Source organism: Tyto alba, unplaced genomic scaffold (assembly GCF_018691265.1).
Source record: "Tyto alba isolate M040663 unplaced genomic scaffold, T.alba_DEE_v4.0 Super-Scaffold_1000006, whole genome shotgun sequence".
Taxonomy (NCBI): domain Eukaryota; kingdom Metazoa; phylum Chordata; class Aves; order Strigiformes; family Tytonidae; genus Tyto; species Tyto alba.
The window spans coordinates 33,199,110-33,225,917 of record NW_024881272.1 but is presented as its reverse complement, the minus strand read 5'-3'; the positions used below and the strand labels follow the sequence as shown (position 1 = coordinate 33,225,917).

At 42.2% G+C, this 26,808-nt stretch overlaps 1 protein-coding gene across 2 annotated transcripts in view; it reads right to left on the bottom strand.

Moving 5' to 3' along the window:
- The window catches only part of ROR1 (receptor tyrosine kinase like orphan receptor 1), a 173,129-nt gene that overhangs the window by 36,773 nt on the left and 109,548 nt on the right, over positions 1-26,808 (bottom strand). For both annotated transcript variants that reach the window (XM_042785516.1, XM_042785523.1), the window contains exons 2-4: positions 19,474-19,545; positions 6,786-7,073; positions 5,309-5,339 (exon numbers count right to left, since the gene is read on the bottom strand). In XM_042785516.1, coding sequence (XP_042641450.1) covers positions 5,309-5,339; positions 6,786-7,073; positions 19,474-19,545 — 391 coding nt within the window. The remainder of the gene's footprint in view (positions 1-5,308; positions 5,340-6,785; positions 7,074-19,473; positions 19,546-26,808) is intronic.

Here is a 26,808-nt window from a genome sequence, read left to right as displayed (position 1 = left end):
TTACACTCACACCATTGTCTCTCTGCTGCACAGGAACCACTGCACATCCAAGAGCAGTAATATTGAGTTAGGCATTTTTCTCCTTTAAAACCTAAAAGACTGTGTCTTATGAACTTACAGAATACTTCCAAGAGGTGCCACGCTCTTCTTCCCATGTTTTCACTGTAATGAAGTCAAAAGTCTGTGTTGTTGAGTGAACTATTTCACCTGCAGGTTAAGCTTTTTTGAAGCACGCTCACAACACAATAAATTGGTTTTGTACAGCTCCAACATAGAATATAGAGAGAATTTTCCTGAACTCTTCCCACTGGACTACACTCCAACAGGGTTTGTCAAGCTCATTTATAGACTAGACCATGTAAAAAGGCATTTTTGTTTTCTTTTTCACTCTAGCTCCTGTGGCACTTCTTGAACAGAGCGCGAGTATGCTCCAACTCCTCTAAGTTCAGTGACTTGCACCTGGGATTTCTCCTGGAGTGGGGGAAGTTCAGGGCAAGCACAGAGCCATTGCTCCAGGTAGTGGAAACAATACAGAACGAGAAAAAAAAGAACAATGATAATGGAAAAGATTGGGCACACAACCATTTCCCAGGCCAAAGGTATCTCTATTGTTGTAATAAATTCTCTCATCTCGGGGAAATCTGCTGTTCTCTGACCTCAGTCCTTTCTGATTTCAATCTCTGTAGCAATCAGAGAGACCGGAGGTTAAGATACACATTTCTACATCCTTAAAGGACCAAACCTTGCTATGGATGATGGATAAAAAAGTGAGTTTCAAAGTGATGTGAAGCGTGGGAACTTCAAAAATAATGTTAAAGTTATGAACTTTCAGGAAATTTTTAGAAGTGATGGTTACAGCGGTGCATCCATATGCATGTACAATATATACACACACACAGAAATATGCAGTGCATGAGTATACACTGACACACGAGTTAACTAGCAACATGCTCCCTTTGATTTTCCTCAGATTATTCAGTCAGTTCAACCTGAGTTTGCATTCACAAATTTCATGGAAAAAAGAAGGGACTAAACTAGCTGATGGTGGCCTTTTCCACCAAGAGCCATCAGGACCTCACTTATCAGCCAGAAGAGGCCCCCCCAGAGTCCTGCTTGTTGTGGAGGTGCCCTTGACATCACCCACTTTACAGAAACTATTCCAGCAGTCCGAGAGCCGGAGCTGGCGTGGCTGCCCTGCTCCTGGGCACACATCAGGACTGCGGGACAGAGGCATCGGCACTCTCCCCACAGCTCACTGAGCTGCTTGTAGCTGGCACTGTATCTGTAGCACCTTCCGGCAAAATGAAAGATAAAATAATGATTTATTTATAAAGCAGGACTGTGGGTTGTGGGGTTTTATTAAACGAAATAAGCTTCTTCGAGCTATGTCAGAGATGGAGAGCAGCAGTGCACGTTAATGGAATGTAACTCCACGGCCTCGCAGATAAGGGCTTTTAAGCTGACCTCTGCCAAACACGAGAGGGTTAAAGCAAGGACATTCAGGTCAGCCAGTGCTTTACACTGCAGCAATACCTTGGTTTCTTGATTTCCTTATAGGCTGCAGTGGTGTGTTCCTGCTGAATTTTCTTTTGCTTGCTTCAGACTGATTTGCAAATCTGACGTTTGGCTCTAGCTAACTGTAACAGTGCTTGAGGAAAGCAGAAAGAATAAGGATATAACGCACATGTGAATTATTATGTTATCTAGCATTGCCTGTCTTCTTTTACAGAAGTCATCCATTTAACCTTTTTTGTTTAAACTACTGTTGGCCCTTCTATTTTTCTGCCATGACATCAGTGCAGAACTCTGCACCTATAAATTATGCAAAGTGCTGAGCACATGAATTTTTAAAAAAACATGATCCTCAAATTAAATCCTCAACGAACAGAACCTTCCACTCACGGTAGACTGATGAAGACAACATGGGAAAACCTCGCTCACTGAACAAGGATGCTACTTGCCATCGATTTTGTTAATTGCCTTCTCATGGAAGAGGGAACTCATGCTGATAAAGCACAAACACTATCCAAGCACGCGTTTTCATTTCCACAACATCCTTCAAAGTGTTTTCATATTTAGCTTTCGTTTAACCACTGTAAAATAATATATGTCGTGCGGCGAGTGTCCATTTGCTCAGAGCAACACCAGTGGTCAGCCTGCACAGCAAGGGAAGAGAGACACAGGTTCTTGGAAATGTATTTTGGGGAACCAGAATCAGCTGAACCCACAGACCCACAGCCAGTTTAGCCAAAGCACCAGGACCAATGCCCTAATTTTTGAAAAAATGACAGGAAGATATTTCGTGGCCCAGAACTACTACTGGAGAAAGTGCTTCCCCATAGGGCTCCCACGAGTCCTGAGCGATGGGGAGGGAAGTTGACCATGCAGTACATCTAACACCCTGGAACTTGAAAATTGAGGCTGGCATACATGGGGTTGGTACACACAGATAAAAGCAGGTGTTTCTCATGACTGTACTTATTGATCATCTAATAGCAATGAGGAGTCCTAAAACGGCATCAAGGCTGTGAAACGACGTAACAGTCTGAGGGCTGACACACACACAGAGTCTTACAGGGAGCAGGCTCCAACTTCTCTTCATATTTGAAGAAACTTACAATCAAAATACCAGAAAAATTACGTTTTAATCTCTAGAACAACTTTCATTTGTTTTTCAGACAAGAAAATTTAGCAGAGCTCTATAAAATGGTCTCTTCCCCTGTGCTGAAGAGCACTGCTGCCTTTAGCCAGCAGTCCTTCAAACATGTTTTTGTGACACCGATCTGTATAATGTGGGCTCGCTCTTACCACAGGCACTTCCACCAAATTTTCATTAATTTCATAGCTACGAATTTGTTTGACAACTTCTATGGAGAGAAGGCTACGCATGAGTAGGCTGTATAATACTCAAGATATTGTTTGTGTGAAAAGAGCAGCAAACAGCAAGGAACAGATTTCAAAGCAATTTCCCTCCTGCATTCCACAACATGCAATTTCTCTGCGCGATTTTGCTTCACACAGCTGGACCTAACCCACCGCTGCTATCCGAAAGGCTCTTGCACTCATGCCACTGGCAGCAGACATGAACTAGGCTCAAGACAATGTATACTGACCTTTTTTTTTTTACTCTCATTTAGTATGAGTTCCAAGTTTGTAATTTCTTTGTCATAAGCTCCTTCCTGATTCTCCTATTTCATAGGTTAAATCTGGTTAGCTTCTACAGGAATGTAAATGTTCTCCATTCAATAAGACGGCGATCCCTCTGCACATTTCTTTGGATATGTTTCTCTCCAATGTTTAGTACAATGTGCCCTCTTCCTAGACAGGGCCCACACCCTCCCAGGGTAACGAAGTGTGATAAAATATCTTTTTTTGGTTAAAATTATAAGGTACAATTATAAAGTCGACTATCAAAGAGGACGTCTCATGTTTTTTTCACTTTTTCATATTCTTTGTACATGTGTATATCAGGGCAGAAAATGCTGAAAACAAAATGAAAATCTTGGATTAAGTCACTTTAAAGCCAATTTAATGTTTGATATGGTGCATACAGGAAACAGTGATTGTTTGTTCCCTGAATATATGGGCTTTGCACTCAGAATAAAAGAGGGCCATGTTAAGCTGAAAGAAGGGTGCTTAGCTCAGGCAGAGCATAATAGTTCTAGTCTCCAAACTGGCGCTTGTGACACTAATTTGGTTTTTCCTCATGGTCTGGATGATGCTGTGTAGACATCACCTTAGAGTTCAGCCCAACTCTCACTGAATTAAAGGGACCATTTGCTGCTACTTCTCCATAGCTGGGTGAAGCTTTTAGCTAGTTAAGTGATGGTGGGTTTGTTTGCAGGGGGGGCACAAAAAAAAGCAAAACGCTGCCAGAAAGAAAAGTAGGAAAAAGGCTTCCAAATCTAGTTTCTTTTTAAAAAGTGAGGCAACCCCGAGTGGCCTAGACAGTGAACTTCCAGCACAGGTCTCTGCTCTCTCTGTTCACACTGCCCTCCCATAGGTTTCTGACCACCAAGGATGTGTTGCTTAACCTTACAAATTCCAGAACCCCCAAACTAGGTGAAAGCAGACACAAAATACACATCTTCTCAACTCATGAATTAAGTCTCCAAACTGTTAAAGAGCACAACAGCCCCTACCTCCCACAGCGCCATGAAGCTCTCCTCCCCAGAACACTGCCATCACAAAACGGAGCCTAAGTCTGAGCAAAGAGCTCTCCCCTTCCAAAACAAACTCCCTAACTTCATGTCAGGTACCTTCAAAAGGGAAGACAAAAACACGTTTTATGATTTTCCATTAGAGGGCATCCTAGCATGTCCTTTTGTGGTCAGATGCTTCCCCTAATTTATATCCTCTGCAGTACTTTGTGAAATATCTCCTACAAGGACAGCCAGAAACATTCACATCCCCAAGCTTTTGCATCCCTTGTAATTGTATTAATAGTTCATTTTATGTTTTAGTTGGTAGTGTATTTCACTTCTAACGGTGCAGCTTCCCTCACCAGGAGAGGTGGGTTTTCAGTATTGTTCCCTGCATGTAAAATGTGAACTACAGCTGGACACACTACCACAAAATTAATATCAAACTTCAAAACAGTTGAAGATCACACTTGAAAACAATAAAGGACTACAGAAGGTGAGCAAGTTTGATGATGTATCTTGAAACTAGAGGGCAAGATAAATGTATGTTGTCAAAAGCTACCAAAACCAGCAGCCCCACTGCCAAAATCCAATAACATGGCAACTGCTCAGAACCTGCAGCTTGGACCCAGCAGCAGGGACCAAACCTGAGCTCCAGGATGAAGGGAGCTGTTGTAAAAACAGCCGCTATTCCCCACCACGTACTTGATCTTTAAAAACTCAGTTTTAAGACAGTTTACTAATACAGGTACTGATAGATACAGATATAGTTTACAACCATCAGTTCCCTTAAAATCAGTAATAAGTTCCTAGGTAGTAAAAACTACTTATAATGGTAACTGTTTTCCATATTGGGCCATGACATGTATGAAGATCAGCTTCTACTCATATCTGTAGGTACACTGAAATCAGTTGAAAGCCTGAAGGCACCAGAGGATCTAAAGTAATAATACTGGAAATTAAGAAGTCTAGAGTAAGAAATAGGAGCTGACACGATAACATGAAAATATATCTACGAGACAGATAATTCAGTTACAATAAATTACCATCCTATCTGACTGAAAGTGGAATGTAAAGGTGCTCCTGTCACAAAAAATGAAAAATGAACTTCTGACTGCTGAAATGCAAGATTAATGAATCAGCATAACAGACATGAAACAACTTACGATGATCCTGGACTTGCTGTTGGCGGGGGACCTGGAAAAATGACAGAAGAAAAACAGTGTGATGAGTTATGGTGAGGTAGCAAGCAGGAAGCTTTTGAAAACCTTTTAAAAGATAAAAGTAACAGTCTGTCATGTTGGATGTGGTTTATGCAGTTTAACAGATGAGTCCCAGTTTCTCAGTACCAAAAGAAAGACAAGACTGTATACTGTAGTGATGACTATCTGCAAAATGCCAAAGATGAGGACAATGAAGAGGTGAGGCACTCATCCTCAGCTCTGTCTCGGGCCACCACAGAAGAGGTTACAGAAAACCACAGGAGGCTTGTACAAAAGCAGGTTGTAACTATAACTGGGAGAAACCAGCATCATTCCCCCCTGTCGATCTTCATTATTTATGAGGGAATGCATCCTAGGCCTGATTCAGATGCACTGATCAAGTTCGCCCTGATCTCAGCGGGCTTTGCCTGAGAGGGTTTCTCCTTCTTACTGTCCTCAGTGCTCGTATTTTGGCAACTACTGGAAGGCTGGAGTGCGTGTTCACCAGCATAGAGCACACTGGAGAGTCGGCCACAGCAGATTTCAGGGTGCTGAAATGAGTATTTTCTCTAGAAACTGAATTGTGAAACTAAATAGTGCTCCAGTCAGAAAAAAGAAAAATAATCACTGTTTCCTACAGGAGAATCTGTAAAAGTATCATTGCTCAGATAAAAATCTACATTTCAGGTACAAGCTAAAAGACAACTACCTTATGAGAACATCTAATGATTAATTTCTTATTAGAATTTAGAAAATGTGGAAGATTTATGACAAAAGACTATGAAACCCATCACATTCATTGTTCATTGTGTTACATGTCCAGTTCCTAAGAGGATTACCTAGGACTCTGCACAAATATTTTCATCTCAGTCAATTATTTCCCTCTGAATGTGGAGGTGGAGGAGAAGACACATGAAACCTGTTCCTTGTTTGGAATCTTCTCTATTGTAAGATCAGGTTTGAAGGCAATTATGTCAATATAAACTTTGAAGAAAAAGTGCTTATTTTACCTGACAGGTATATATGTATCTATATACCACTAACATCCCTCCAATCTATACTGCAAGCTGAAATTTCTCACTGACTTGAGACAAAGGAGGTCACTCAGGCTCTTCAGAATAAAATAGTTTCTCTCATTTGATCTGAATCCGCTCAGGCAGCACATTAATGCGCATTGCTGTTCAGTGACCCCTGTGTTTCAGTCCAGTTTCCAGTGGGCTGTTATATTGTAAAACCCACTGTTAGAATTGGCAACACTGGCATCTCAGCTGAGCCACGAGCAAAGAGGCAGAGAAGATAAGCTGCCACCCCACAGATACTCCCAGAAATAGCCTGAATCAGACCGGCTGATACCATCACTTTCAGTGGATAATAAACACACTTTTCTCCACGGCTCTTTTTCCAAGTAACCGTTGGAACATTTTAAAAGGAGAAAACTTACCAAATTTTACAAACAGCACCCCAGTTGTGGAAACAGTCTTTCTGCCATTAGTCGCAACACACTGGAAGTAGCCAGTATCTGTAGTGTCAAGGTTCCTTATACGCAATCGAGACCCATAGCTCGTGGCACGGAAGGAGATCCTCCGCGGTTCCTGGACAACCGGCGCGTCGTTTTTCAACCAACGGACCGTCGGCGGAGGATTGCCAGAGACTTTACAGTGCAGCTCTGCGGTCTGGCCAAGGGTGGTAGTTATGTTATTCATAGGTTCATCAAGCGTCAAGAAGTAATCTGTTATGTAACAAGAAAAAAGGGCAAATAAAGAATTCCAGCTCTGGAAATGTCATTTTTAAAGAAAGCTCATTCTTGTCTTTGAAAGGGAAACAAAAGAAGTGGCTATCAGGTTCAGTGGAAAATGATAAAACTTGTTAATTGATATTTCAGGGCAGGCAGTAGGTCTCGCATAGTTTTGCAGAGTAATAAAAGGAACAAATTTTGGAATTTCCATTGCACTATAGTAATGCTGTATTTCTTAACTTCCCTTCCTTCATACACCCACAGATTCTACTTTCTCAACATTATCCTATTTGACTTCATTCAACACAGAAGAAGGAGATAACACTGCATCTTTTTTTTCTTTTCTTTTACCTTTTTGCTAACCAATAAACATGAAAAATATGTATCAGAAATTGGGCTGCTCATTTTGATGCCTCTGCAGAGCTGCCCCCGCTCATGTTAGGACCCCAAAATATAGGAATACATGAAATGAATCGCTCAGAAGTGACGATCTCAGAGCCATTTTTAACTGACTCACAGGACAGTGTAGACAGTATGTCAATGATTTGGTAAGCACTAACTGCATAGATGAGGAATAAGGATCACATCTAGGAGCTGGAAACTTTTTCCTCACTTAGTATTTCCCTTGCTAAGAGCACTAAAGTTTGTCTTAAATCTGAAATAGGTCCCATGACCGGTGCAAGCAGAAGATCAAGAATTCTTTTGTTAAGATAGAGAACGTTAAATCAAAATTTAGCAAAATTAATCTCCTCTAATCCCATCTGTGAGCGTTGCTTTCTCCTGTCAAGTGCTATTTCATTCTGCATCATTCAGGAAGAGGACTATTTCTAGTTAACTGTATTCAACATTTAATTAAATCCTTTAAAGGCGGAGAGCGAGATGGATTGGGTACGGGGAATGGAATACGTGGGCTTTCATCTCCGTGTCACAGGTTCAAGTCTAACGGTGGTCATTAGTGGCCAAAACCCATTATCATCTGCTGGCTGTCTCAGCAGGGCGGCCAAGGAATGAGAAATCCAGAGGCTGTACTCTGCTTCTGTGCTCTCAGAACCAGCCCAGGAGGTCAAGAAAAGCCTATCAGTAAGTAAACTTGTGCTGTGCTGCTTATGCTCCACCATTCTCAGGTACATCTACTGTTAACTCCGGCAATAAGCCTGCCTAGAAGCATGAAAAAAATCTCCAGCATGTTTAGAAATAGCTTAGCCAACTAACTTGCCTAACTAATCCACTTCCCTAATTATTTATTGTAATCATGTCTTCACTAGCTACTCCCTTCATTATGATTCGAGTGTATCAATATCTCTTTCCTTTGTATTTAATCTGTTTAGCATGTAAACTCTTATCCTGTATTTGCATAGCACTTAATACAATGCATCCCTGTTCTCATTTAGTCCCGAGGAGCCATTAGGATAAACATTTAGCACAAAGGAACTGCCCACGCATTTTTTTTTTTTTTTTCCACTGATCGACTGCAGGTATGAAACTGTGCAAAACACTACTGTTACCTACACTCCTATGGATCTAATTAGTTAGGAAATCTATGTATGGGGTAAAGAGGGCAGAAATCCCAGCCCTAGGGGAAGACAGACAACAGGGTCTGATGTCTTTTGCCAGGGGTGTCAGATTGACCTTTTGAGCTCTCCAGAACAATTTCTGCAGGCTTCATTGCAAGACTAGAAACGTTCCTAACTTTCTTGCCGTCTTAATAACCTCACTGGGAAGCATAATCTAAGTCAGCGCACATATTCTTGGGTTCTCTCCACAATCTGGGTTTAATAAAATCACACTAATAGCATGGAACTGGATAACCGCATTTAATTATCCAATGTAACATTTCTATACCACAGTCATTTATATAATTCCTGATAACGTTTCAAAGACTGGTTCAGACATCTATAGTATAACACAGTCAGAAAACAGAAGGGCCTCAGTCCTGTGATAGTCTTGCTGACAAACAACACAGTAAACATAATATTTAAAGGTCCTGTGGTATACAGGAGAGGCAAATAAAGGAGTAAGGATGTAGGGTAGATTTCTAAAGGCTGGGGAAGGATTTTAAAGTATCAGTAGTAACAGTAACTCAATGACAAAGTACGGCTGTAATGCAAGAGCTGCGGTGCAACTTCTCTATAGGTACAAGCAGAAAAAGCCTCTCAGCATCAGGAGCTTCTGACTCTTCCTGGTGTTCACCACCTTCCTCCACAAACTACGACTGAAACACTGAAACAAAACTTATCTGCTAAATTCAGCTTAGCTTAGTCCTCAAATCCATAAATTTTGCCTCCAAATCATAAAACAGATCAAGCAGATAACCTGAGCTGAGATTTAAACCGGGCAGGTTTCAAGCAATTGGAAGCTTCATAAGAAGACATTTCTCACAGATAAAGCAGGTCTGTAATTGAAAATGAGCCGAATGTCTAACAGTGCTTCCAGAAAACCTAGGACTCTTACTGAGGCATAGAAAATTATGAGCATTCCTTTGCCGGCATGCAAAAAAGCCATCCGTTGCTGCTCTTGCCTGGCGTGGAGGAGCTGAAGGAGCCCAATTTTATTTTTAATACTTGTGTCTAACTCTCACCTACCAAAGCCCATCAAACCTCCAAAGCTACCACCACCATCCTCTCCCTTTAATAACAACTATGCAAAGAACATATAAAACAGTTCCTGCCTGTGGTCCGGTTCCTGTGCAGGTCCCCCCCCTGCCAGTCACTCTCTGGTGTCATCAGCATTAACATCTCCTCCTTTTGGGACCAAAGGCCAAGAAAAATGGGGGTAAATCCTCCTTTTGTGCTTTCAGCAGGAGGCTGATGAAACGGGATGGCCCCACTGCTTGCACACACAATGAAGACGCCGTGTCGCACGGCCGTGGTCCCAAAGCACGCCACATTTTACCATATTTCATTTGACAGGCTCCCTGCCATCGAGGAGCCCCCCAGATGCCCAGAGTTGACTCCCTCTGACCTAAAGAATAATTTATTGTACATAAGAACCATCGTGTTTCCAAAGTAATTACTGCACTTCTGAGAATTAACCCGTCTAGTGGCACTGGCCATTGGAAAGTCTGAGTTTTAATCCTGGCTCTGAGTTGTCTTGGGTGAATCACTTCAGTTGTGATTTTTTAGAAGAGCCAAAGGGAAGTAGACACCCAAAGCCAACCAAAGCTCACATGGGATTTGTGCAACTAAGTCCTTTTAAAAACAGCCTTAAACCTTTTGGCTCAATCTCTCTAGCTATAAAGTGAGGAAAATAATCCCTCTTACATCATGGGGAGGCTGTTCTGTACATTAATGAGATAATGCTCATAAAGCACTTTGAAGGTGAAAAGTGCTATGCTGGGGTAAGCACTGTTATTATATTTTAAGTTAAATTGCAGGGTTTCAAGAATATAACAAAAGCTGGTCCGTATTTTGGAGTAGCACTCTATAAAAACATTTTGGAAACATTTTAATTCACAGAACTATGGGAGAATGGCCTGAAAAAGTTCTAAATAAAATTTAGCCCACCTATAATTTAATAATAGTTGAACTGATTTTTTTTTAATTTGTAAAAACAATTTACTGCTGGGCCTAGACCCTGAATGCCAAGTTTCAGCCCACAGAGATTTTTTTTTTTAATGGTTGAGTTATAAACCCTTGAAAAATGCTGACAGCCCCTTTACTATAGCAGCACTAGCGGGTGCCCTATAATGAACTTTTAAATGACTTGAGATAATATCTGGAAAGCCAAGCCTGAAATATATTTCTGGTTTTGAACCGTTGCCAATGCAAACACAACACATCATAAGTCATCTTCATGATTCTAAGCGCATAAATTGGAGACACTGCATATAAAATCCAAATATTAGGTATCCTTCATAGCCAAACTTTTGCTGGTTTGATGTTACAGAATAGCAACAGCTGTGCAGGGACGAAATGTAGTGTGTTGTGTATCTCAGAAGAAGAAAAGTGTGTGTATTTCCACAGCTCCGTCTTGACATTGTTAAATAGGAGGCTGCCTGGTCATAATAAATCCTGAAGTATTCTACTACTTTTAAGTGGAACCCAGGTGGCTTTCAAAATAAAAGCTCGTCCTCTCGGGCCAAGGAATGTTAATCTCCTCTGTGACCACATGGTTACTCTATCTTAAATTACCAAAGACACATCTTAGAGCAGTAACACCCTCTTTGCTTGGAGGAGGATTTTGCTGGCCACAGTGAGACCTTTTTTCCCCAAGCACTGTGTGTGCTGTATGTTTCTGATTTCACTAGGTGTTTAAAGCACAATGGGGATGCAGGATTAGACCCTGAAATGATCATTTTACGAGGAGAATTGTTGTTTCGTTTATCCTTTTCTCCACTGAAGTCTCCATTGAAGCTGTTGCAAGCCTGAAAACAGCTTTAATCCACTTGCAACAGAGAGGCCGGTGTATCAAGATATTTCCCATTACAGATGTGTAACAACACATTTCTCTGGAAAAGAACATCTCCAGATCTTTTCTCAAGCAAACCTACAGCTGTGGGGACACCGTTTCCAGCTGCTGGATGGGAGAATAAGTTTAATTCTGGATTTGAAAATTCAAATCTGCGTGGCAGCACATAAAAGCAACTACCTGACCTGGTTGGAGTAAAGCAGTTGGGACACCAGGCTTACAGACTGCATATTGCATTTATCTTTTTGCACCAAAAGGTTTAACAGCTCACCACTTCTTCGTCATAGCATACATTGGCAAGAAAAAATGTAAAAAGTGTTTCAGTCAAGACAGATATATTTAGTGATTGCTAACTTAAAGAGTTGATACCTTTGCCTAAAGGGAAAAAGCTTGTTAGGCGCGTCAGAGGATCCAATACATTCTATCCAATCTAGCATACTAGTCTGGAAAGAAGAGTTTTCATTCAATCAGAGTTTTGGATTATCCCCATTAGCCTTGTCTGATGCTACACTTGGATGCGCTCCGTACGCACGTGTATTGGCACCACCATTGAACACAGACCATTGGAAATTTTCTATACGGAATTGTTCTCTTTGGAGAAAGTCAAGAATGTGGAGCCCACCCAGCCTGAAGATGCCGGAGAGGATTGCTGGTTGTTCCATATGTTCAATCGACTTGAGTTTTAAGCTAAAGAAGGAACCAGCAGGATTTCTGACTTTAGTGATTTCTGACTGAAGTGTGGCCATAGACAGAGCGCATACTTCTCAGTTGGAAAAAGGATTAACCATCGATTGCTTGATCTGCCCATAACTCACAAAGAAAGACAACTCCCAGCAGGTCCAATCTGTAGGTCTGATCAACAGACCCTTGTTATTAAAAGGGGCAAAAGGAAGACTCCCGGCTGGAATTTCACTTATTTTAAATGAACAGAAGTAGAGGAATGACAGTGGGAGGAAAGGGATACCACACTCAACCCATATGAAGAATATCAGAGTTCAAGCAGTCCAGACAATCATGCGAAAACATTCAATGTCAACTGTCTTGGGACAAAAGGAAATACTGTACTGCCTTTGCTTGCCCAGCTTATTTTCAAACGAGTCTCCTCAGCGATGCGTACATGCAAGGCTCAATTTGGGACACACGCTGCAGCTGTGTGTTGGGCTTTCTCTTCCCAGACACCATCTAGAGGATTTAGTGCCACTCAAGGATAATTTACTGAACTGAAACAGGCTGACCACTGCCCAAGGCTGGAAGGCTTTTCAGCTGTCCGTGTGTGACATTCACTGTATCTGGGATTCTCAGAATTAATTGCTGCTTTCTGATAATTAGCAGCTTAGAGACTGCCCTGGGCCACAGGGGAGGGAGGGCTTGTGGAGGGAGACCAGAGCACAGATGCCCACTGGCTTCCAAAAAATTCTCTGGGGCTGAGCACCTGAATCCCATTGCTTTTGGATAGGAACCGGACAACCCGCTGCCCTTCATGCCAATGCGAATTCTTAATATGCATTTGAGAGTTCACATCTGCCTCTCCTTTTATGAGCCAACGTTCAGGTTTAAGGACAGATGTTTTGGTGATAGCTTTGACGCTATAATCTGGCAAGGGGAAATGAAGCTTTTCTTTACTCAGGAACCAGTTTTATAGCACAAGTAGGAAGCCTCTAAACTTTATCACAAAAAAAGTGATTTGGGATAGGTAAACAAAAGTCCACATCCAGCTATAAACCCAACTACTGAAAACCATCAAGGGATTTTGTTGTCACTTTAGAAGCTGCTCTGCAGTAAAGAGCCACGTACAAAAACTCAAGCTATTAAAGGAAGGGTGTATAGAAAGGTATGTGCCTTAAGATTAATGCTGTAGAGTCAAAGAAAAGCTGTTATTTTTGACATTTTGACATAGCATCACTTTAGAATCTGGTTCTTATTAGCCCTTTCTGTGCCTTTTAAAGGTCTATTTTTTTAAAAACCAAAAATGTCAGGAAATTTGGAACAGAAACTTACAATAAAACACGTCCCTTGACCCTCTGATCTATCAATCTTTCAAATAAACAAAGATAGCTGGATGAGCCAGGAAAAGGTTATTATATATAGTTACCTTATGTATAATGATCAGGTATTCACTGCACACACTGAGGTTATATAAAAAATCCAATGTAAGTGAAGCACTTTGTGAAAGAGTTTTGCCATGAATGCCCAACGTTACTCAGGGTGGTTTCTTTTTCAGGTTGTGTTCTGTGACCTTCAAATTTCACACCCTGTATTATTTATAAATGAGACATTCAAGAAACACAAATTCTCAAATAAAAACGTACACTCTGTCAGTGGAAAAGCAAACAAAAGGAGGTAATGTACTGTGGCTAAAAAAATTTTCAAACAAAGTAGCAGTAATTTACTGCCTCGCTACTAACGGGACCCCACAAATAGAATCAGAATCCTGAGCCCCATCAGGGGAGCTTGATTTACCAAATATCCCCCAGATAATAAAGGAAAATAAAAAGGTAAATTGTGCATGAATGTGAAAGCTGTAATTCTTCCCCTTTCACCACGCGTATCAAATTCACATCCAGTGATTTCAAAAGAAAATCTGGAAATCTCTAAAGAACTGGGGCTAAAGTTAGGAGGCCTTGATCCACCTGGTTTTCTCCACGTTTGGTTTTGTTTATGTTTTTTAAGATGTAGTTTGCCTAAGAGTCAAATTCTCCTTGGGACATCAGAAAGATTTTCCTATAAGAACTCACAGCCAGGTCATACCCCTGCCTGGAACGACTTGCCAAGGCGACCGCTTTCGCCTGGATTTGTCAATAAGGACGGCAAGGCTCGCTTCTCCCCTCGGGAAGCCCCCAGACACAAGGGGTCCATCAGCAGCACGGACCCACCAGGATGTCCTGCCTTGCAGCCCCTTCCACGCTCCGTGCCCTCCTCTTGTGCCATAGCTGCCATGCCAGCCACCCTGCCAGGGGATGCTCTGCCCACGCAGGATCTCCAAAGAGTTAGTGACACGCAGTCCCACGCACAGGGGAGTAGAGCGAATACTGCAGTTCTCCCATCCCCTGTTTTGGCCTTCCTCAGTAATTTTCTGCTCTGGATCCTCACACCATCCCAGAGGCGAGATCCTCGCTACAGGTGATCCTTATACTGCTATGCCTTTGAATACTTAAGGATAAATCCCAGCTTAACCTTAAACCACTGAGTGATTTGGGGTGCATTTTGTAAAATCCTGACCTTTGCTGCCAAGCTCTCCGGGGAATGTTTGCTTTCCATACAACACCTGGAGCACCACGAGACTGCTAAGTGCTGCCGAGGCGGTGACCGCGAGGTCTGTGCCACACAGAGAGGCTGTGAGCCGTGGGGAGCTCAGAGCCCAGGCTTGGGATCGTGGATGTCTGAAAATGAAAATGGTTCCCAAGCCCTGAATCATTCTAATGTTTTATACTGTTTGTCAAAGCAGATAAGCCATGAAGGTGATAGGAAAATAGGCAGTATCTGCAAAAACTCACACTAAAGGTTTTTTTGGAAACTGAAGGACCAAGTGAAGAGTTCCTGGGAGAAGGAGGTACCAGCAATGAGATAATGCTGCAGTCCAGCACCGGTGTCCTCAGCTCTGGCTCAACCACGGCCAGGACGTGTCCTTGTGCATGGTCAGGGAGCTGCCACGGTGACACGAGCTCCTGAGGAGGCTGCAGGTGGGCATGGGGGGACTGGGAGGACCAGCTCAGGGGAAGCGGCAGCGACGGCATTGTTCTCTTATCAGTTCTGTACAGGGGACGTCCACTGAAGTTGAATCCTACTCACAGTTAAAAGAATACAATATTTCAAAGCTGACTCTTTCTTGGCAAAGACTCCAATATTATCTTTGCCTAAGGATGAAGAGTTCCCAAACAATTCCTCCACTGTACCAGATGTAAATAGGCTCTTATTCAAATTCAGGCCTATCTATTTCTTTGTAAATAAACCAACATCTGACGGAAGGAAAAGTCTACCCTTCCACAATCATTTTTGTGGAAGGGAAGCAGCTGAATGAAGGGCTCTTCACCTTTTTAAATAAGGATCAGGGAAAAGAGCTCACTAGTAAATCAGAAGCTTTCTCAAAGAGCTGGAGCAGGAGCTTGTCCTGTGGTGTAAGGGGAGAGAGGGGAGGCAATGCATAGGCAAGGAGAAATGAGAATCCAGAGGGCCTTAAGCAACAGGAATAAAAAAAGGGAAAAAAGTGCCAAGGGCCGCCTGCCTTGCCCCCCTGCCCGCTGGCACACCCCAAAAAAGAGTTGCATTAAACAACAGAGCATGGACCCTAAAAGCCAGCACCAGGGCAGAGCGTCCTTGCGAACTCCACTTACTCCCTGCTTCATCTGGCCTTTTTGTTTTGCCTCACATAATCACCGATTGCTGCAGCCGCTGTCAAACGATTTCCGGGTAAGGAAATTACTTTAAGCCACCAAGAGCGAATGGCCGTGCCGTGGCCAGTGTCAGGAGAGGTTACAAAGCCTGGTGCAACGGAGCCACGTAGGAGCACACGTGGGGGGGGCTCCTCCGAGCCTCTCAAAGCCACGAGCTACGGTCCCTGTCGGACATCTCTCGCCCGCCGGGCAGCTGCAGGCTCCCGCAGCCCGAGGGAAAGCCCAGTTAGCAACCCGGGGGTAAAAGGCTTCACATCCTGCCAACGACGCCCTGAGATGGGCCTTTTCCTACCGCCAGAGCCCTTTTTTTTCCCCAAAGTTCACTTATTTCTCCTTATATAATTAAATATTTACTGGATTGCATTTTCATTTCTCTTTTTCCCTCGTGGCATTCCCTCTGCATGCCATGATTTACCAGTCGGAAAAGAGAGAGAAATGCTCATAGCTAAATTTCCCCTATTTTAAAAGTGATTATTTTTTATTTTTTATGCACAGTTTGTTTGTTTTTTTAAGGTTTTGGTGAGAAACCACCTCCTCCCTCCCATCAATCGTTGCTTTCAACAGCTCTTCACGGGTGGCTGCGTCTCTTTTAAATTCATTTCCTGTTAAAAAGAATAAACAGGCAACTGTTTAATGCTGTCGATTTAGCTTATTTAATAGAAATTGAAACCTGAATAGGGCTCAGTTGTAAGATAATCACTGCAGAACTCACCGAGCTAGGGAAAGCACCATATTAAGTAATTATTTCAAAATGCAGAATATTGTTTAGCAAGACTATGAGCTGTTCCTCCTTCCCAAACACAGGAGATGGTGGAGGAAGAGATGCTCATTTCCAAAAGGCAGCAGGTAGAGTTAGAGCCACTTAATGCTGACAGCCATTTAATTGGGAAATTTGGCTGGAAACCACTTTCATGTGGTGAACTTAATAGGCTTTAAAATGAGTTTTACTGGGACGCCTGCATGACCTCATGGCTGAAAGCACCAAAGACAAGTGGATGTTGATTCCTTGAGATGCTTGTTTGCAAAAGAAATGGAAACTAAGTGCACGCCTAATTTTCTCCTCTGAGGTTTCAACTCACCAAGTCAGCATGCGCTGCAGTATATGGCTTTATAAAAGCAAGAGTTTCAAAGACCTTTAGTAGAACCAGCAGCTCCCACATTAAAGCCCCTGCTTCTCTCAGACAAGACAAAACGTGTGTGCCTTACTTTGCTTGTAGGCACATTGGGAGAATCCGCCCCTCTGACTAAGCTTTTTGGGCAGCAAATGCATTTTAATCACATATGTAAATCCATGTTTAGGTGTGCAAGCTTACAGCAGTCTAAATGCTAATCAGTTCAAGCCAAGGGGCCGGTAATCCCCCAGGAATGCAGGATTCAGCCCAACAAGTGGTAATTGCCGCATTCCAGGTGGATTAGAAGTGTAACTTCATTTTACCTGTTTCTGACAATATAGCTCAGGAACAGGTGCCATGGAAGGAACACAGCAACTGGTTTAATTACTAAGGTAGAGGCCAGGCTCAGCGCTGGCACACAAAGTGCAAGCTTTGCTTTCAGCAGTAAGATGACTCAACGTCCAGGATGGTGGCAGCCATCCCAAGTTTTACCTCTGGTAGTTCTGGAGCTGCAGCTTTCCAACAGAGCTGGCACAGCAGCAACCAGGGTGGGACATCTGAACCCTGGCTGATACAGCCCGGCGTGGAGAGTATACTGAAAAAAGCAGATGTCAAAGAAGGCAGGCAGTCCGTGCTGCCACCAGGCACCCTTCCCTGCTTCCTAGCTCCGTCAATCCAACCAAGGCTTTGGAGAGTGCACACCCAGGGCACGTGCTACTGAAATAAAAGGAGCATTTGAACTACTAGCAGAGAGGAAACCCAACCAAAATATGTGTTAAAAATCACCCTGGTCCTACGAAACCTGTCTACACGAAACCTGCTATTAGGAATAACAACAAAGAAGGTACTGGGGGCTATTTTTCAGCACAGATCAGATACAATTTACTGTAAAATCACATTATCTTCCATATCTCTTCTGTACCTTCCCCTCTAGGTTTTGGTTGGAGGCACTCATGTTTCCTTGCAATATATAGCAATCTATGGGCACTTTACCAACTGAACCCTTGGACTCACAGTTGAGAACAAAGAACTTATCACTGACGATCATTTGTAAAAAATATTTCCACCACTTCAACAAAGTGTGACCCTTTCTTCTCCTGTGATCATGGCGGGGGTTCCTAGAGAAAAATCTACCCCGTATGTTAGTAAAGGTTGCCTGCCAAGGATATCGTAAGAGGTCTGAATTAATACTATCTGATTGCCTTCTCTCTGGCATTTCCTACCATTTGTGTGTTTGCTTTGTGGCCTTAACTTGCTTTTTCTAGAGCACTTATTTATTTCTTACTTTTTGAAAAACCAAACAATGCTGCCAAACAAGTAAAGACACGTGCAGGCATTCTCTCTGGGGGGAACCACCACCCTGACTTCTCTGTAGTTTCAGGATTTTCCCTGAGCACAGCCCAGACCGGACCTGCGGACCTGCAGTGGGATAAGACATCCATTCCATCAACGCCTTCTTTTAGCAATTTGCTGTGAATTGGGAATTCTCTGCTTAATGACTACGTGCTTTTCTCCCTTTCCCACCAGCAAGCACAAGCACTCTGACTTTCGTCTTTTCCAATGTGTCCTGGATCACCAGAAAGTCCTGCTCCTTCCCTGGTGGGAAGGCAGATGTGAAAGAGTCAACCTTGTCTTAAGGCACTCAGAACAACATATTCTCTTCATACTTAAGCACAGAAAACATATTTATGCATAAACATAAAACATTATGAACACATGTTCATAAAAACCATTAACAAAATACAGACAAAAACATTCGGAAAAACCATCTGTGGCAGAACTCCACTACGGGAAATTTCAGTCTAAATAGTTAATAGTTGGCAAAGTTATAAGAAGATGAAGAGTGGCTGACAAATTGCACAGTTAGTGTGGCTAACAGCATCCTCCACTGTAAATGTTACATTAGAAGTATTTCAAAGACCAGATCAGCTCAGGAGCTGCAGGCCACTGCCTTGCAATAAGGCCTAGAGGAAGCTAAGCAATTTGGCTTAAATAATTGGTGGTGCTAAATTTACAAAATGAAGGGGAATGAGAAATACAACCCTTTTTTTTACAATATATACCCTTTGGAGAGCTCCAAATCATGTATAATTACCACCTGCAAACATATTTTTCACCCTCTAGTAATCTAAAGCCTCAAAATTTCATAATAAAACACATCGAGGCAAACTGACTGCCTGATGCTTGTTCATTTTGAGTTCAAATCCCAAGATCCACCAGACGAAATGTCAAGCAGTTCATAAACCAACAGAACTCACATCTTGAAATATTTTTACCACATGGAACATTTTACTGGTACAAGAAACAGCATTCTCCAGAAATCACAGAACCACACGTAATTAAATGTCAAATGATCACAAGGCAAACAAGGCTTATCCTCAATGTCCCCTCACCCCCTTGCTTGTTGAATTGGCCGTGTCAAGAAGAAGAATTCAGATTTTTAAATCTGATTTTGCACCTTTCTACTTCTTTCTGTCCACTTACCTTTATCTAATTCACTTGAGATGTTCCATGATGATGTAGGCATGAAATCAACAGCAACTGATGAATTTGCTCCTGGGAAGGGACAAACAGAAAAAACCAAAAGATGCTGTTAATATATCGATTCTGTATCATCCAGAGAGTTAGAGGCATTTATAAATTCGCTGTCACAGTAATAAAATTATTTGAAGAACAGCAGCTATTAAAACGCACTCAATGTTCTGTGTTGGCAGGCTGAGACATATGGGTAGCAGAAGCAGCGAAGTGGAAAAAGGCACAGGGCCAGCGCTGGAGTTTGTTTTGCAGTGCTGTCACTGTGAGACCTTGTGTTAATTAAGCAACCAATCTTCGAGATGTATTTGGCCCACCTTAAAATCTCCCCATGAGCTTTATAGAGGTAGAATGTCTCTGCAGTGTTACAGCTAAGAAAAACCCAAATGCTGTGAGGTTGCGGAATGTGTTATCTGTTAATATTTACAAGCGATTTTAATCCTGCAAACCCACGTGCACAAGAAGAGACACAGTTTGTGCACTGAAGTTAATAGGGCTACTTGTACAAAAAATCCTCCTACGACTCATGTAAACACAGGCTGGAAAGACTGATCTGAACATCAGTAGCATTTTCTCACTGCTATGATACTTTTTTCCTTTTCAAGAAAAAGTTGCATGGTGACTTTAGTCTTGTCTTGTATTTTTACCTTTTTTTTAACAAGCAAACAGTAAGTCTTACAAAGGATGGTGTTGAGGGAACCACCAGCATGCTTCCAGCCTCAGCTATAGGTCATGGTAAAACACTTCCTCGTATCTGCACATCGATGAGTTCCTCAAACACCCGTACAAGGACTCTGGTGTGTAACCGCTGCCGTAGCACTGGCCACATCCCAAGAGGCTGCGGTGGCTGGGTGCGGTGTCCATGATGAGATGTTTGCTGGGCTCCCTGAGGGTCTTTGCAAAACCATGTTCAGCAGTGGAAACCCACCATCACACGGTGCGGGGAGGAATTACTGTCCCCTTTCACGTGCTGACCCACGTGCGCCTTCGGAGGCTCTTCAGGCATCTGAGGAGGGCTGCTTTCGGAGCACGATCTCTCTCAGTCAGCCCCCAGGGATTAATACACATATATTCAAGCTTTAGTGAATGATGGTGGGAAGGGTGGGAAGAAGGGGTGTGCACACATATTACATGGCACAAAAATGCAGTGCACCTCCTAATTCTCTGTGTCCACCCAGCTCCAGGAAATCTGACCTTGAAAAGGAGGAGAGCAATACCAGACAGGAACGCTACGGCACTGAACATGGGAGAGGAGAGTGAATTTGAAATAAAAACAAGCAGTGCTCAATGTGTCAGCTCCCGATTGGAGCGAGATGCTGAGAAGACTCACTACAAATTAGCACCCTGAGGCCTGATTCTGCACCCTGGCTGGACCCTCAGTGCTGGGTGATTTCACACAGTCCCATAGGTGCACAGTGAGGGCAGAGTCAGGGTGCTGAGCATCAGTGGGATCCTAGATGAGAACAGGAATATTTTGAAGTGTATTGTTTTTATTTTGACACCATCCCTTGAGCGTGTTCCCACACAGCTTTTAACTACAAAGCAGTTCCACTCACAAAATCGTGGCAGTGCAAGGTTATGCAAAGATGTGCTGCATTTATTTGACCAGTTGGCAACTATTCTATTTCATTAAAACATCACGAGAAAATTGTAAACACAAAGTCATACAAATGCATGAAGCAGTTAAGTTCCGATGCAGCCACTACACTTTTCATAAATATCGCCTTTCTTAAAAGCCCACCTGGTAGTACTGCTTATTTAAGGCTCTGTCAAGTATTTCCAATGTAAACACCGAATTTGAAGGCATTATAACTCACCTACGAACATGGCCCCTGGCCTGCGCAGATACGCAGGGCAGAAACCCACTGATGGGGACAGATCCTGAGCCCGTGTGAAACACCATGGCTCTGAAGTCAGAAGTGACATCTGTTTACACAAGCTGAGATTTTGGCCCACTGGGTCCACCCCTCCTCATTCCTTATTTTTTAACAGTGAAGCTTCTTATCTAACCCAAACGTTAGGGACCATGTGGCTGAAAGACCTGTAAGGTTTGAGGAAAACAAAATGGATCCAGTGCTAACATTACCTTCATGGTGACCACAATCATCCAGGCAGCAGGACACTGTGGCCGACGGTGTCCAGGATTTGCTCCAAGGCTAAAGTGGAGATGTGGGGTAGGTGACAAATAAATGGTGGGCCAAATGCGGACCAGGACTCAGTTGGTGCTGGGCTGGTACCGGAGATTGGGATGATCAATCGCCCTTGCCCTTCTACCCCTCCTACACTCAGAATTGAGGCAGCTCCTGTAGGCCTGTGATAAAAGCCCTCTGAGACAGGAATGTGAGGTGCTGTTGCCTCTCACACCTCCTGTTGAGACCAAAAAGGTTCATCTCTCATGCCCACAGGGCACCGCCTAAACCCACAAGCAACACGGTATGGCATTCACACTGCTCACACATTCCAGTTTTGCATTTGACAATATATTTTCCATAGGTAATATTATTTCTGTTCACCTGGAAATATTCTAGTATTAAGAGCCTACAAAGGAACCGTATTCTGCAAACAGCTAACATACATTAACCAAAATGAAAAAAAAAGTACTAACAATACAATGACCAAATACCATATTTTGCTATTTAAAACTCCAGCGTGTTCATATTAATGTTTTCTTAAACACGCCTTGAAAGCACAACCGTGAATATCACAGAGCAGACATGCATCATCTGATCTATAGAAGAAACCACATTAGAAGACCAAACTTCACTATTTGTGAGATAGTTCTCCAGGCTGTAACTGGTAATTTTCTGATATTCCTGAATTAAAGCTCTGATTTAAGAGTAAAGCATTACTGTGCCCTTAGCTAACATTTTATTTGATTGAAAGGAACATGCAGAGCATCTACACAGCATGGGAACATATCACCGAATCAAAGTTAATGCAGAAAACAAAAGCATCCCAGAAAAGAAGTCCCTGAGACATGCATGAATTTAATTTCTACCTGAGGTGACTTAGGATTGCTGTGCATGAAAGTAAGGGCAGTGAAACCGCTCCTTGGAAAAACTATGTTAGACCCTTCAGGCCAAATACGAGGTGTGCTCTGTCAGATGTGAGCTCCCAGCCAGGCCATGGAGAGGGATGAGTCATGGATGGGAGAAGGATCAAAGCCTCCCCTGAGCAAACTCGTTCCTCCCCTGGAACCTCCTGCTCCTGCCTGATCCGCCTCGCTCAGTAACTCTGCCTCCAGGAGGAAAACGGCTTTTAAAAAACAGACTGGGAATGAGTAAGACTTTTTTCCCTTTTGGGACCTACCATGTGCTAGTGGGTTAAAGAGCTGGAGCACCAAGGTCACACTGAATGGAAGACACCAACAGCTATTCCACCCGTGACCTGAAGGAGACCAGGGAGCAGCACTCAGCATCTATCACTCCACTCACACCCCCCACCTTTAAACTCCCACTAACTAGCAACTTGCATTTGGGGCACTGGAAGAAGGTTGTCCACCTGTTGTCACCATTAAATAAGAAAAAAAAAAAAAAAAAAAAAAAGGAAAAAAAAGAAAAAAATCTGCTTGATATCACAATTGGATTTTAAATAAGGAGTTTAAAAATTAAACTTTAATTGTTAAAAATGTCCTCCTGCTTTAACTATTTGAACGTTAAGATTTGATTTCAAAAAAAGTCAACCTAAGAAATGTGATCAGCAGAGAGAACCATTATCCTGTTAAAATTTTATTTATGGATGAAATAATTCCAGATGAATGATAAATCTTATCTTTAATACTGGAAAGATAAGTATCTGTTCAAATCTCTATCACTATTAAGAAACGTTGATCTTAAATTAATGAGAAAGCACAACAGTCAATTATAAACCCTGTGAAAAGCCAAGTAAAGTGTATTCAAATACACTCCCCACAGAGAAGTTGGCTAACATCTGATTTTATTACCATATTGCATAAGTGTAGAGTGAATTTCACACAAGTCAGTCCTTTTAAAGCCTTTGTGATTAAATAAACTTCAATAAGGTTTACAAAAATCTGCCTCTGAAGAAAAACTACAGAGCTAGTTCTTATCACAGGCACACACTACTGTCTCATTTTCTCACCAGAAGCAACCATTACTCAATGCTCCAGTGTTTGTACTGTCACGGTTACAGACCCGTCGAAAAGATGGGGCAGCCTCATCCCTTGGCCACAGAACCGAAACGGAGAAGACCCAGGCCCCATGCCCAGGCCAATTAATATCTCTGTGCGGTGCATTTGTAACGCAAAATAAGGAGAATATAAGTCAAAACAGGAAGAAGGCAGATAAGTAAAATGACACAAAACCCAGAGATGATTGAAGATTTTAATGGGGAATAAATCTGCTATATAGAAACAAAGCAGAGAGCAAAATAAGTCTAAGAATGTGGATATTCTGCTTGCAAGACCCTACGAGCAAGGCATGAAGTCTGCATGGCTGCTACGTGTAGGAACGTACATATCCAGTAGAAGTGTCGCCTGGGAAAGGCTTCCTTCTCAGGTGCAGAGATGAAAAGCCCAGGTCTTGCAGGAACACAAATTTTTAAGGTAGAAGATACATCTGGATAAAACACACAAACAAAAGCATTTAAAGTGCCTTCTTAATGGGCGTCCTCTGTCCTTATATCACACCGGTGGGTCATTCTATACCCTAATTATGTAATTATATATATAATTGGGAGTAAGTAATTTTTTCTGATACAGACAGGAATGTGACTGCAACATATGCAGTTTAGATCTCACTGCAGGATACCCAAAATAGCAAAAAGAACAAGGACGTATTTAGAGTAAGCAAGGAGTTAGAAGTCTGAATAATAAGATAAACTATACAAAATGAATGTTTAAACTAAATAAAAAAGTAAGTTTTCCATTTGCAAATCTCTTTCTGAAGCTGCGTAGAAAGCCTACCCCAAGTGAGATTTGTTATCCTATTGAAGGAATTTGCCCAAGGAAGTGATAAAACCCCAATTTCACGAGACGCTAAAAACAAGATTGGGCAAGACATTACTACAGACATAAACAGGGAGCTATCCCGCGCTGTCAGGTGGGTCAAGACAGGGTAACTTAACAGGAGATGTGGGTACAACTATTTTGGCCAAATCAATGATAAACATATTATAGCAGCAGATCTACTAGAAACATTGATGCCCCTTAAAGAGGGGAATAAAAATCTTCAGAAAATAGACTCTTCGGCTATCCTACTTGGATGCAATATCAGGAAAACGGGAATCACAGATAAAGTTATACAGACTTTGAGCAAAACCTAATTATACTAAGTGCTCAGTATTTTTTGCTTTCCTGCACATTCCAGACTGACGCTTCATCTTTCTCTCTGTCTGTCTGGTTGCTACCTGACTGATCTCTTCCAGGATCTTCCCACAGATAAGCCTCACGGCTGTTTTTCTTCTTACTCATATCTCCCTCATCTTCCTTTTTTGCCTTTTGCGTTTTCTGTTTCACTGATCCTTTGTAAGTTCCCCACACATTTTCATCTGATCTCCCAAGATACTCCGTTTTGCAATCAGCCAGTTACCAGCCTATCCACAGCCCACCCTGGAGGTGCTGAAGGAAATCTAGACATATTTTCTGCAGACTGTAATGGATATGACCTATTATTTACTAATTTTCTTGTCTGTTTAAAAATTGGCACCATCCTGAAATTTCCATAATATATACCTCAAATTTTGCTTATATCTTTAATGGGTGAATGGATTTTATTTTCATGACATCAGTATCTCTGCATGTCAGTAGACATGTCTGCATTGTACAATTCTTGTGTTTCAAAAGGAGGCAGGAATGCCATAAATACCTCAGTCAGCTGAATGAGGCAAAACTGCATGAAGATGGGAAATTGTTGAGAGCGTTTCTGCTCTTCAGGTCAGTCAGGTGTCTTTCAAGAAGAATACGGTACCTTTAATAGTATGCAATCCCACAGGTCAATGACAAATCTTCCGTTGATTGGTTATGAATACAACAATTTCAGTACACAATGTTGCATAAAAGATGTGGTATATATAGTCTACAACTAACAATCCATGTTAAAAATACACTCCTGCAAAGAGACTCAACCTTCCCTGTTTGGGTGAAGCTGCTGGCCTTTGTACTGCCATTTTAAATATTTTGAAAGAGAAGAACCTACAAACGATATGCAGTAACAACTGCTGGAGAACAGACCTTAACTAGAGATCTATCTGGTGAGCAAGATGAAATGTTGCATGATGGCACGACTCCTTCAAATGTTTAACATTAACTAGTTAGCTTTACTCCACCTGGTTACTCTGCGGCTGAAAGAGCAAGGGCAAAGCTTGTTCTGCCAAAACCCTGCATAGGCAGATCCAAGAGACAGAGTTTACCAGATAATTCTTGCAGAGTTCACAGATGCTGCCATCGCTGTGTCAGAAAGCACAATTTCTGCTGGCAGAGGACCTGCTGGAGCTCCTCAGGCCACTCCATGCACATAGGGACAGAGATGACACTGCATGATGCTAATAACATTCAAATGGTTATTTTTGTTCACATTCTTAGAATGTAAAACTTCCAAGCACATCTATCTGTGATTTATGTGTACTATATCATTATTAATAGCCTGGGGTTGTTTAATAATTGGCATTAGATAGGGAAATTTTCAACACCAATGAACAATTCGAGCTCTGTGGATTTCAGACATACAATACATTAATTTTCAGCTTCAAAAGTGAGATGTGCAGCAGGATGATTTAATTTAGTGCAGGACTGGAAATTGTTAGGAACTTCATTTATTCCACAGCCTATTCCATCTATCAGAGCACCTCATCACTGCTACTGGCACTTTCATCAGCACGTACGCAATGAAGAACCTCTCTGCCTGGGAGCCTTTCTAAATGCCTCAAGCTCCCGAGGGCTAGAGATAAATTGAAGGATTAGCTCATTTATGGTGCATCATCAGAAGGAATCACGCTGCCCTATTTGTGATTACAGGGCAGGAAGCCAAGAGCGCTGCATGCACCTGACACCTCTGCCTTACCTCTTCTTGCAGATTTGCTCTCTTCAATGAAGATACCCCAGAAAAGCTTTTGGCTTAAAGGTGGGCAGCCACTGGGGTTTCTTGTACTTACAAGATACCAGTAATACCCACCCCAAAAGGCCTACTGGGGAGATTAAAGCTTATTCTCAAACACAAATTTCTTAAGATTTGTTCTGGAATATCAATAGGCAATATAATGAGAAAAATATGTGATTACTACGTACTGAATATCTGCAAACTCTTAAAATACCTTTAAATGTTTTGGTAG